Source organism: Borostomias antarcticus (assembly GCF_949987555.1).
Source record: "Borostomias antarcticus genome assembly, contig: scaffold_178, whole genome shotgun sequence".
NCBI lineage: Eukaryota > Metazoa > Chordata > Actinopteri > Stomiiformes > Stomiidae > Borostomias > Borostomias antarcticus.
This window is the reverse complement of record NW_028175972.1, coordinates 89,234-102,819: the sequence shown is the minus strand read 5'-3', so window position 1 is coordinate 102,819 and position 13,586 is coordinate 89,234. Positions and strand designations below refer to the sequence as shown.

Below are 13,586 nucleotides of genomic sequence, written 5' to 3'. Positions count from 1 at the left end.
ATCCCATTTCGTGTTATTCGTTGCCTTTTCCAGCTCACCTAATTGCTTTGTCCCCACGGCATTCCCTCATATTCACCGCAACTGAACTATTGTTTATTTATTTTGTAAATATGCAATAATTATTTTTTTCAACAGGCAGTCAACTTAAGAGACAGTAATTAGTGAGCCCAGTGGCAACGCATTGCGCGAGGCGTTTTAATTAAACGTTTAGTTGGTGTTTAACAGCCTAATGGCCTGGAATAGGTCTATCGAGACTTGATATTAACCAATACAGTTTCATTAATGGCCTCCATTTTAAACACATGATTACTGATCTGAAAAGGAAAACAGTGCATCTGAAACAGCGTTGTCATTGTCAAGTTATTTCAAGAATTATGACTAGGCCTATGTAGCCTTCATAATTTATGGGTTAATGGATTTAGATTTCATGATTAGGGAGCATATTTTCACAAAGTAGCCCATGCCATTATTATTATTATTATTATTATTATTATTGTTGTTGTCTTGCTATTATTTTGTATTATTATTATTATTATCATCATTATGATGTTGTTGTTATTATTGTTATTATTATTATCATTATTATTGTCATCAGGATATTAGGCTATTACTATTTAATAACAATAATTTTGTGAAAAAAAGAAACAGACTGAAAAATACACAAGTATTAAACAAAACTGCTAAAACATGCGATTTCTACCTGTCAGTAAATTAAGCATGTATATATCTGTTTCGTGATTCAAGCGCGTGTAGACAGTTGCACGCGGTGCTTTAACTCCGGCGAGCCGCGAGCCCCTTCTACTCCCAGCAGCCTCCCTGTTCGTCCGCTCTTTACCTTTCCTCGTGTCATATTGTCGCTGTCTCTCTTTTCCCAGATCACAGAGATCTGGAGGAAGCTCCTTATCCATGTGCTCTCTTGCACACGAGCCTGTCATTTTCAGTTTTGGCCACACCCCTGCAGAGCTCCTGCCTATCTCCTCCGTGTTTAAAAAACTAACTCAGGACAATACCAACGAATCCACGCTTAATTAAATTAATTAGTCCTTCTTGTCAATCCTGGATTAATGGCCAATAGCAAGCTCGTAAGGATGATGTGAAATGCGAAGGGCTGCTATGTATTTTTCCCCCTCCGCTGTCAGTGCGCGGAGACTGGAAGGGGCTCATCCTGGCGTCCTGAGGGGAGGTAATTTGCACGGATCAAGGGGCAGGCGTTGCAAAGTATAAATACTGTGACTTCAATAGAGGATCAGCAGCGGGTCGCTACTCCGCACAGAGAGGAATTGGCCGAGATCTCCAGCGTTTTTTAGCTGCACGCGAGATCCAGAGTTGGCAACAAACATCACCTTGCATTTAGGGAGACAAAAATAAACACTATTGATGTCTTAAGCTGTAGAGCAGCAGAGAGAAAGAGAGAGAGCGAGAGTGAGGGAGAGAGAGAACAAGACGCGGGGAAGATTTTTGGAGCAATGATGGAAGAACTCACCGCTTTTGTGTCTAAGTCTTTTGATCAAAAAGTGAAGGAAAAGAAGGAGGTGATCACGTACCGGGAGGTGCTGGAGACCGGAGCAGCGCGAGGCAGGGAGGCTCTCGGCACAGAACCGAATCGCGAGGAAGTGAACGCTATCGTCCGGGGAGGCGCGCGATCTCCGAGCAGGGAACCGGACATGCTAGGGCCGGAGAGGACTCGGGATGCAGGAAGCCCGAAACTCATCGATGGTAAGAACGCTACAACGGTGAATTAATACCAGTATTCAGCCATCTCCAGTTCTCTTTTAGGCCTTTATAGACATGTGACATGTTTATCTATTGTTTTAAAGTTTCATATAGCGACATTGAGAATTCCCCGGTCCGTGCGTAAAACATGAATGATTTAGGAGACATGTAGGCCTTGTTGTTCAAGCGAGTAAACGTTTTTTGTGGTTAAACCACACCACACGAATCACAGCTTTTTCCTCTTGAAAATGACTTCAAATTTATTCAAATTACTCGTACTTGTTTTAAAGTTCTCCACTAACACATATTCTATCCTGCGGGGAACATTAGATTAGATAGAAGTCGATCATGCTGCAGTTCAAGTGTCATAATTGTGCAATAACAACGATATTACAATATCAGATGATGTGTGAAGTAAGGTAAACATAAATACAAATGTTTCTCATCCAGTGATTGTGTTCAGCTGAGAAACATGTTGAAGGAGGCTAAACCACCTTATGCGATGTACATAAAAGGTTGAAAAGACTACGTTGAACACAAAGCAAAACAATAATTTACCACAAATGTGTGTATTTTCAGACAACACCTGTGGTCAGTTTTTATTGTGATACTATTGTCAGACAACACAGGCTAATATAGCCTATAATATTACCATTATATTACTTTCATAATAGGCATGTTGGCCTACCATTAGTTGATGATACGAAGAATGTGGCTGAAACAAAAACGATTTTCTAAACACCACAATAATGATATCTTATATCTATAAACACCACGGTCTGTTTTGAACCGTGACGCACGGCAGCCTTTTTAAAATCAAAACCATGTTGAGCTGAAAAGAGTAAGGTTGCTCGCGCCTGTGGACATCCTTGACAATTTGGCAAAATCAGCATGTAAAAACAAAATAGATTATAGGCCTATCATGTCCGTCAAATTCACTAGCATCATGCAAATATTTGACACGTAGACTACGAGAAGCACATTCGACGGGACGTCCAAAAGTGGCCATGCATATTTATAAGCTTTTAATAATTAAACACCTTTATGTTGCAGTACAAAACATCCGAGACTGATATTCGTGTTATGATGGGCGGATCTACATGTTGGTTTTAGCAAGGTCACTCTCGGTGATGCTGCTTGCCTCTACATGTAGGCCTTTTTTTTCTCCATCAAAGCTGCTTTATCATTTGTTGCTTATAAGGTAACACAGGTACGGATATGAACGATTTTCTTCACTACTCCCTTTAAATAGGTAACACGGATATGAAAGACAGAAAAGAGGACTCAAAGACGATGGAGGATGAGGCACAGACTAAGATCAAGCAGAGAAGAAGTAGGACTAACTTTACACTAGAGCAACTGAACGAGCTCGAGCGTCTGTTTGACGAGACCCACTACCCTGACGCGTTCATGCGCGAGGAGCTGAGCCAGCGGCTGGGGCTGTCCGAGGCGCGAGTACAAGTAAGTAAGATCCCCTCTCGGTTTTTACTTGACCAAGCGGTTTGCAGCCTCGATAGGGCTGCATTCTGCCCAGTTTCTTTACCTCGGCAGTAGACGTTTTGAGGATAAACACACTACTCGATCAAACTAGTTGGCTAGTGGGGAAATGGGAATGGATTTAGGTTACTTTCCTCTCGTTCTGAGGATGCAAATCATTTGTAGACATATTAAGGGCTTCTACCCCGCATGCCCCACTGATGTTGCACTGAATTATTGATGAAAACTAAAGCAATGGATCGAATATTGCTAAATAGTGGTCATAAAATGGTGTGTGTGTGTGCGTTTGTGTACTAATGAACAGTAATAATGAAAGTATCGCCTTTCATGTTTTGAAATTATCCCCAGTGCAAATGTTTAGCTGAGAATACAACAGCTGCCCGATTCCAAAGCCTATAGGCCTAAATAATATCTCAAAAGTGTAACGCGTAAGATCTTCTTTACTCTTTAGTATTTATGCATTATAGTAGGCTACTCGCGTTACAAGCATGGCGTTATAATCCGTAGGCTAATCTTGATCAGTGATCGTTTCTATAAACATATCCTTATACAGTGTTTGTCCTCACATCATTGGTGTATGTTACCCGGGGCAGCTACATCTGTAGGCCTTCTTCTGTGTTTTTTTCACCGGGAAAGACCATCTGCACAGAAACCTAATAAGCCGTTTTAGAGAGGGGGGCACAATCTCCGTGTAACGGGAGAGGAGAGACTGAGCCGAGCAATGACAATGAACATAGACATCGGTTCTGATCTGATTTATCAAACCCCATAATATCTTATTTCAGGCCTTTTATCCCCTTCTGTCAGCTCGGGGAGACGGCTGAGTGATTGTCTCCTCACTGAATATGTCGGTCTTCTCTGAAAAAATCATAAAACGGGCCCAAAAGACCCCCCCCCATAAGAAAAAGTTAAAGCTAGCGCTGTTTGCAGGGTCCCCCGGCGAGAATTGGAATTTTACCAAGGCGTATTGTGTCCCAGCAAGGCGAGTGCAAGGAGCACAGCTCAAGGATTTACATAAATTATGTATTATTTTCTATCCAAATCAAGATCCGCTCTCTCTCCACCCCCCACCCCCCTCTCTCCATGATGTGAACGACCATATACGATATGGTTCTTTTGGTGCCAGTTGCATGAATGATGAAACAAAAGCTCAATTATTTTGTCGTTACAATGCAGGATCTTTATAATTCATATTGTAAGGCTATTTGTTGTCATTTCATTCATCATCCATAGGGGTGTGTGTGTGTGTGTTATTGACTCGACTGCACTGTGGTCAAAGGTAGCTATGTATACAAGGTAAAAATTGACAGTCAAATCAATATGATATTTATTTCAATCTCGCTCTGTGTAAGCGATGTGGAGAGAAATTGCTAAATGCATTGTGGGCTAATCTATCCGCAGCTTTGTAGGGTATTCAAAGTAGATTATCATAGTAATGAGACGTTTTATCTCCGTTCCAATATACTCAGAAACAACGCTTGTAAGGAACTGAATTAAAAGAGAAGAAGGGCTGTCTTTTAAAAGGCTTTGTTCTGTGCGTGTTATGGCAGTAATTAAATAAAAATGTAAGGCTTTTAAACGTTTCGGCGACATAGATTTTCCTGAAGATTAAGGTAATTATTTTTCAGCAGCCATTAATGAGAGAGAGAGAGAGAGAGAGAGAGAGAGAGAGATATGTTCTCAGATCGCGTTGCTCTGATGTTCTAAACCGTCATCGCAGGCTGCTATTCGATATCGGAGAGTCTATTCGGTTCTTCAGGGACGCTAATCTATAGAAAGATGAAACCGGCGCTGACAAGGTTATTTATTACAGTCCAATCCAGACTGCAGATCGCCAACAAGGGTGTTTTTGCTGCCCTAATATTATCATCACATTCCTCGTTTCGTTTCTGGGTAGGCCAACACTCCTTGTTTTTTCTCTTCTCGTTTTCGTTTTGTTTTTCTCTCTGCCCCCTTGTTGTAGGCTAAATGGAATAATTAAAACCTGGGGTTAAGCTCCATTAATATTTCAGTTCTCCTCGGGGACGTTGTTTTTCTGCGGTTGTTGTCACTTTGAGACGCATTACACATGCCCCCACAAACAGCTGCCAATCACGGCCACTAATTAATGTCTCTCCCTGCAGGTCTGGTTCCAGAACCGGAGGGCCAAATGCAGAAAGCAAGAGAACCAGCTGCATAAAGGTGCGCTAGAACCCACTCTCATCCTGCGGTAGAACCCACACTCTCACTCCTGCGCTAGAACCCACAATCTCACTCCTGCGCTAGAACTCATAATCTCACTCCTGCGCTAGAACAAACACTCTCACTTCTGGAATATCCACATTTACACTCAGATATATGACTACTTAGACATTTATAGTTAAGTAATTTCAAGTGAAACAATGGGTGAATACGATGTTAATAATCTTCATAAAAACAATAAAGTTGGCTACTCAACACAGTATAAAGCCTAATTCTGAAATATGGAGTAGCCTAAATAAGATTATTAAGTCAATGTAATATTATGGTCTGGAGTTAAGAGTTGATAAATCTGTCACGTCTCCCACAGTTAATAATCTCTACCCTATTGCGTATAAGTTAATTTTAGATTTTGAATAAGACACCCTTAAGTGGCTGTTGTTTGTTGTGGAGTTTATTTGCCTTGATTAGGCCTGTGTCTGGGCGGGGTATTCCCTTAACGAATTCTGTCTCATTCCAGGAGTTCTGATTGGAGCGGCCAGTCAGTTTGAAGCTTGTCGTGTAGCGCCATATGTCAACGTGGGGGCCCTACGGATGCCATTCCAACAGGCAAGTTACTTTGAAGCGTGTTGTCTTTGACTAAAACGATCTCCGGACTGCTGTCTTGGCACAGGCCCGGTCCAAGGGCTGTGGGGAGCCTCCAGTTCCAATGCAGGGGGTAACACAACTCTAATTACCCAGCCTGGAAGTAATGTAGTGCCCTGCATGGCGTGATGTTGTAGGCCTCAACTGGAAAATCCCCCTGTAGATGTTGTGGATATTTTGGGTAGCCTAATCAGGGGATGTTAGGTTTCATTAGAGTGAATTAGATGTGTTTGTGTTTGGTGACGGGCTTTTATTAATGGATCCAGAATGATGGCAACATTTCAACTCTGATACTATATCTTCATTGGTGCCAACTCCATGTCAGTTACTGTAGCCTATAGGCTACCCACATTTAACTAAACCCACCGTTTCAAAATTGCCATCTGATTTGATACATCTGGCTTCATCGTGATGAAAATGCAATGCATAGGAATTATAGCCAGTCATAGTAATGAACACAGGCGGGCTTTCCATAAGTTAATGAATTTCTCCCCTCTCTCCCCATGCGCGCGCCCATAGGATAGTCATTGCAACGTGCCGCCCTTCTCCTTTCAGGTGCAGGCGCAACTGCAGTTGGACAGCGCGGTGGCCCACGCGCACCACCACCTGCACTCTCACCTGGCGGCGCACGCGCCTTACATGATGTTTCCGGCTCCGCCGTTTGGGTTACCCCTAGCTACGCTCGCGGCTGAATCGGCCTCTGCAGCCTCGGTTGTGGCCGCAGCTGCTGCCGCCAAAAACACCAACAAAAACTCCAGCATCGCGGATCTGAGACTCAAGGCCAAAAAGCACGCGGCTGCTCTGGGACTGTGACACGCGCTAGCGGCGCGCGTCTGAATGTCTCCATCGGTGACTGAGTCATCGACAAGACAAGAGCATCACCACAAGAACGCTTATAAAGCGAAAAAAAACAAGGACAATATTTATGTTTCTTTTTTTCTAATGAAGGACAACATGTATAACTATAGAAAATATAGGCTATTTATGAGATAAAACAAAGATAACAGACTGTGAATCCATAGTAACTATATGGACGCCAAAAGGAGAGAGTGGATAGACGTGACATCGTTCCCGGTCCCCGCGTGCTCTCGGTAGCCCGGTGAACCATAGGGTGGAGATGTCAGCGCAGGACCGCCATGGAGGCCAGAGGATGCAGCTGGGACGTTCGATGCCTTGTAAAACAAGGCGAACTATTCTGCGTTGTTTTTTGTTCGTTTTGTTTTATTATGATGATGACCATTTCGTTTTGAAACCATAGAGGCTGGCCTCGTTCTGTTTCAAACATGTTTCCCTCTCTGTAAAAGGAAACCGCGGATGTACGTTGGGACAAATAGAAAGACAAAAAAATGATGTGAATTTTTTTTTCTTCTGTTGCTTATGTCGAAAATGAATTCGCCTCGGTAGTGTTTGCATGAATCTCTCTCCACACACTTCTGATGTGATTCGAGCTGGCCCCCTTTCTCTCAATCAGGCTTCCTCACCTCCACCAACAGACACTGATGAACGAACTAACTTTCACTCTCACTTCAATGCTGTTGGACCTCATGGCTTTGCTTTCAGTCGAAGGTGTGTGTGTGTGTGTGTGTGTGTGTGTGTGTGTGTGTGTGTGTGTGTGTGTCTGTGTATGTGTGTGTGTGTGTGTGTGTGTGTGCGTGTGGTGGAAACGAGGTGTTATGGAGCTATAAGGCATAGGTGTGACATTAATAAGGTCATGTTGAAGTTCAGTTACCCGGATATAGCCTACGTGGTTCCATATTTCCAAATGTTTTGCGGAACATAAAACAAACTTTTATTAGATTAACAAATTATTATTCGGCATACTGTATGTGAGATGGTACGGGCACATGTAAAATATGTTAATAACAGACTACACAAGAAACATGCATTCTTTTTATGATTTCGTGGTTTATGAATGCGTTGTGGGGGCATTTTGTTGTTTTCCTTTCTCCCAGTGTGTTCAGATCATGTGCATTCTGTATGTATTGTTGGTGTTTTTATAACAGTGAACGTGAACTACCAGAGGCACGGGTTTCTTAAAAGAATATCATAGAAATTTTCTTTTTTTCCCCCCCATCCACTTATGTGAAACGTGAATTCACCATGAACAAAATGTTTCAGTTCACAATAAATCAACGGAAATTTCTTTTTATGAAATACTCGACAGTGTGAATATGTAGCCTATGTATTATTAGCAGCTATTATTAGGCAATAATTATAAGAGTTATCATGACAATGATAATAATTATTATTATGCCTATTATAATTGCTACTAGGCCAATACTACGACTAGGCCTACTAGTCAAATGTAGCATATAGGCTACCTTTGACTATAGTAAATTAATTATTCATGAATTGTAGGCTATCAGTAAATTGTGATATGTGACAGATCAGTTTAGCTAGGAACATGAGAGAGACTATTACCCCTTGCCAAAACCATGTATTATTCAACATTACAAGCAGATATCGAGTGAGATGAGTTTGAGGAGATGCAGATTATTTTATGGCGTTTAGTGTCTGAGCTATTATTTAGGCCTTTTTTTATTAGTATTATCGAGAGGCAGAGATTTAATCTGAGAATCGTTGAAGCCTCAAACTAATAATTCAATTTCAACACGTAGCCCTATAATATAGCCTATGGCTTTTTATACAGTAGACTAACCTGTATTCTCATTGGTTGTCTGAGTAGAAAACTAGACACTATCTGAATTAAAACGTAGGCTATGTTAGCGGGGAGAACCTTGCCGGACAATTTAATATTTGTCTGGCCTATTCAAATGTAAGCGATGCGTAGGCCAAGATTAGATTTCCTTTTGACCTAAAGTCAGATATTCGTTACCGGTGGGATTTTAACTGACCATGAGTCTACCATCAGTGCAAAATGAAATAGCCTCAGCTAGTTCTGGTCCTGTATCGGGACACATGCAGGCCAGGCTACGAGAGCGGTGGAAAACTGCTGTCCAAACTGTCTGTGGATAAAGAAGTGTTTATGGCACAGTTCTTGGACACCACTTGACTTCCAGAGCAAATCTACCCGATTCATTTCCTGACATCTTAACCGCCCACTATTGAACATTTAATAAACACCTGACACTCGAGCCTATTTTAGAGGAATCCGGATCGTGTTACCACCGATATTTCCATACAAAACACAATGTCTTTAGCTATTAATTAATACCGGCCTCTTAGATGCACTGGAGTATTCAAGCCTGTGTGTCTTACGGTTGGGCTGGACTCAGACGCCAAATGTATTGAATTATTGATCCCCGGCCCGCCAGTAATGGAGGGGAGACGGAACTGTGAAGCCGCGCGCTGGCTGCTGCGTGCGCGGATCGCAGGCTGCTAATGGAAGCGCGCGCACTTGACCCGCCACTCAACCGGCTCTGGAAATGAGCTCGAGTCCTGTAGCCTACCACAGACGGACAGCCATTTCATCAAACGTTTTTAATTTTAGTTTCTAGAACGACATGACCTTTAAAGGAAGCCCTCGAGAAACTGTATCTACTGAGGAAATTGATTGTTGTTCGTAATTGATGAACTAGGCTAGGCTACTTATTCGTGAATCTTCCGTTGGACCACACATATCCTATAGGCTATAGCATCCGTTATGAGCGGTCTGTTGGTGCCTTTGCCCCCCGTCCCTCTGGGCCTCCGTAGCCTATCTGGCTCAGCTGAGGAAGAGCTCTGAGGGGCCGTGGAGACAAAGAGACGGGGACTCGCAAGTGGTTTGTAGATTAGAGATGGAGCCAACGACCACTCTCACTCTCCTTTCCGCACCCTCTTATGACACATGCCCCCACACCGCCACCCGGGAGCCAGGCACTCCTTCTCACCGTCTTCCTTCCCTTCTCTCCTCCCTCCCTCCTTCACTTCACCCCCCCCCCCTCTCTCTCTCCTTTCTTATCCACTTCTGTCCAGTGAATCACAGGAGGCAGGGAGAGCAACAGAGTTGTAGCCTAATCATGTCCCTCATGCATGAAAACACACAATACAATACCCCCACACACTGGTGTGGCAACACACACACACTACTTTCACTCTCGGCCACAAACGTGATGGCAGACGATGTGCACACGCATGTGTGCGCGTGCTCACACTCACGCCCACACACACACACACACACACACACACACACACACACACACACACACACACACACACACACACACACACACACACACACACACACACACACACACACTCTCTCTCTCTCTCTCTCTCCCAGCCTGGTGAGTGGGCCAGCTCCATGGTCCTCAGTGAGGAATCCTTCATATCAACTGCTCCTTTGCCGTCGCTATATTTACCTCCGCCGAACTCCACTGACAATTGCAGCACTCCCTCACTTCCTGCTCAATAAGGCTCTCGACTTGGACGCTCATCAAATGAGTTAATGTTACAGCCATTCATGCAGAACAGTTCCTGCTAACAGTGTCAGTTTGTTACCTCCACCCCAGGGGCAAAGCCCTGCAGGGCGAGGGTAATGTTTTCGCCCCTGTCTGTGTGTGTGTGTGTGTGTGTGTCTGTCTGCAGGCGGACAGGATTAAACAAAAACTACTGGCCCGATATGCATGAAACTCGGTGGAGGGGTGCAGCATGGGCCAAGGAACTCACCATTACATTTTGATTCATAGGTGGCTCTACAGTACCCATATTACTGTAACTTCAGTGTAGTGGGGGATTTAGGTTTCAGTTTCCTCATAGGTTTCAGGTTTTTGGCGCCACTTGCAATACCGAGCTTGGCCACTATGCCAAAAACTGTCTGTTCCTGGTCATGGGGGCTTGCTTCATGCTTCACTGAGCAACTTTCATTGGATTGAATGGGCCGCCATCTTTGCATGCCTTTTCCACTTCTTACTACATCCATGATCCAGCCATGATCAGTTATGCTCGCGTATACAGGCTGGTGTCTATTTACTTTTTCAGCTCGATCCGGAAGGTAGAACGCTAGAGCCCGTCTACCATAATTTTTCCGTTTGGCGGATGGAAGATGATGCTGCAGCAGTGTTATTATTTAAATCAGCAATATTTAAATTTCGCCTTGCACCTGACCAGACTACTGGCTGCAGTGTAGAGAGCGACAAACAAGCTGCTAAAGCTATTGCTGATTATGGTGTTGATTATGGTGTTTTGTGCGCACAATACCACTTAGTGCGTTGTTATCAACTTGTTTGCTAACAAAGGCTAGAGCTACTAGTTAGCTGTTGATAACGAGATCAGCTGTTGCAACTGGAACGCTCACCTCGGGAGTGACCATTGCCAGTTCCCACTTGCACCTCCCGAGACAAATTTAATGCACCATAACGTTATATTTCTCATTCGTGTGGATAGTTGAAGCGATGCATTCTGTAGGCTACTTCAATAGAGTCCGCTAAATTACCATGTTTAATGCTTCATGTACAGTATACTATCTGTTAGTGTGAAGTGTGATGATTTCTGTACAGCCAAGATCAAACCCAGCATGGGCAAGTGAGCATAAAGGCAATACTGCCAAGCAACACAGTGACACCTGTTAGGGCCTGTGTCCACATAGAGCTTTTTCCTGAGCGCCTGCGCCCTTTTTTAATTGTGTTCAATGAGGAGAGCGCGCTGGCGGCCGCCTGGAGAAAGGCGCTGCACCCGGCGTCTTTTTTTCGAGCGCTCTGGCTTTTTTCGGCGGCCGCTCCGAGCGCTCGGAAGTTAAAAACATCTCAACTTCTCAGAAAGGCGCTGGTAACATCACCGCCGCTCTTTTCAGGCAAGTGCGACGGCAAGCCGGTTTTTCGTGATAAATAAATAATAGGCTAGATAACGATATTCTATAGGATAATAAGTAATATAGAAATATAGTAATAGTAATAAAAGATGGCTAATAAAAGGCAAAGAAACACTCGTATACAACGCCGGTTGATGATGCTGAAGATACAGTATATTGTCATAGAAACAAAATAACCAGGAAAGAGGCGCTGCAGGGCGCTGGGACGTAGATCTCCCCAGCTGTTTTCTGACAGAAGAAGGCGCTATGTGGACTTATTAGGGCCCGAGCACTGGCGGTGTGAGGCCCTATTGAAATTGTAAGGATTATTATTCTCCTACCTTCTTCTTCTTCTCCCCAAACAAATGCCTTTTTGGCGGCCTAAACATCGATGAAAATGCATGAAACTTTGCAGACACGTCAGCCCTGGTGAAAATTTTGATATTTCATGGGTGATGGAAATGGGCGTGGCAAAACGGCTCAAGAGCGCCCCCTGGAAAATTTAAAATGGCGAGCCCCACCTTTCAGTTTGATGTAGGTGAACGAAATTCGGTGGGCATATGTAGTTCATCGAGACACACTAAAATGTCTCTTGGAGCTATACCCAACATCCAACAGGAAGTCAGCCATTTTGCTTTTAATGTGCCATTTTTTCCTTGTTTTTACCATTTCCATGCCTCGTACTTTAACAAACTCCTCCTATAGATTTCATCCGATCAACTTCATATTCGGTCAGCTTCATCTTAAGACCTTTGTGATCAAAAGTTATCAAAAAAATTGAGTTTTCACCAAACACCATTGCTGTGGTGCCCCGCCAAATTTTGACATTTCGCCATAAAACAGGAAGTTCTCATAACTCCTCCATACATTATCCAATTTGTCCGATATTTCCATGGATATATTAATAGAACTGGATAGGGTCACTCCATTCACTGACTGCTCGAAAAAGTGAAGCCCTATAGGACCGCACCATCTTTGAAAAAAATGCATCATCATAACTCCTACATACATTGTCCGATTTACACAACATTTCTCACGCTCCATCAAGGTACCGTCCTGAACACATCTATGCATCGGTATTGAGTCACACTTAGAGCGCCACCTACTGGTGACAGGAAGTTTCTCTCAGTACTAGAAATAGCACACCCTTTAACGGCACCGCACCCCGACACGCGTGGGGAGCAAAGGCCCGCTCACTGCTGCTTGCATCCCTAGTATAGACTAGTGTCTATAGTGTCTTGCTTTTAAACGATCATGTAAACTTCAAGCCTTCAAAGTAAACTGCAGACACTTTCAGGTGGATGAAAATAAAGTGTCTGCACATTAAAATGATTGACTTCATAGAAAACTATATCTCGCCTATAGACTATAGATTTAACATGTCATCGGCTGTATAACTCCCATCTCAAATGTACATCTTGTAAACTACTGTCTGCAGACTATGAACCAGCCCACTCCTCCCTCCACTACTGCTCTGCTTGGCTGTTAATGAATGTGAATTGGAAGTCTTCACAAAACTAGCAACGTTTTGGAAATTGGAGAGGAAAGATGTCAAGCAGAAAGAGGAAACTACAGGTGGTGCTACAGTAACCAATTCAAAAAGCCAGTAGGAGAGCACAGCACATGAGAGGTGGTGGTGGGAGGTGGGAGGAAAGGTAGAGGAAAGGTAGAGGGGGGGGTGTGGAAGGGGGAGAGCAGTTGAGGGGGGACAGGGGTGGAGGTCTGCAAGCCCCTCTAGTTTAATGATGAATTGATTTATTTAGGTGCAGTAGGACTGTGGGGCCGTGCATGGGATGCATCACATCGACGTGGTTAAATAGCCTCC

The 13,586-nt window shown here is 43.6% G+C and overlaps 1 protein-coding gene across 1 annotated transcript; it reads left to right on the top strand.

The window, feature by feature from the left end:
• Positions 1-1,469: 1,469 nt before the first annotated feature.
• On the top strand, positions 1,470-6,846 carry shox2 (shox homeobox 2; the record flags this gene model as incomplete). Its single annotated transcript, XM_084462860.1, has 5 exons — positions 1,470-1,716; positions 2,966-3,174; positions 5,334-5,391; positions 5,909-5,997; positions 6,553-6,846. 5 exons carry the CDS (start codon positions 1,470-1,472, stop codon positions 6,844-6,846), a joined length of 897 nt encoding a protein of 298 aa, XP_084318986.1.
• Between the last annotated feature and the right edge of the window lie 6,740 nt (positions 6,847-13,586).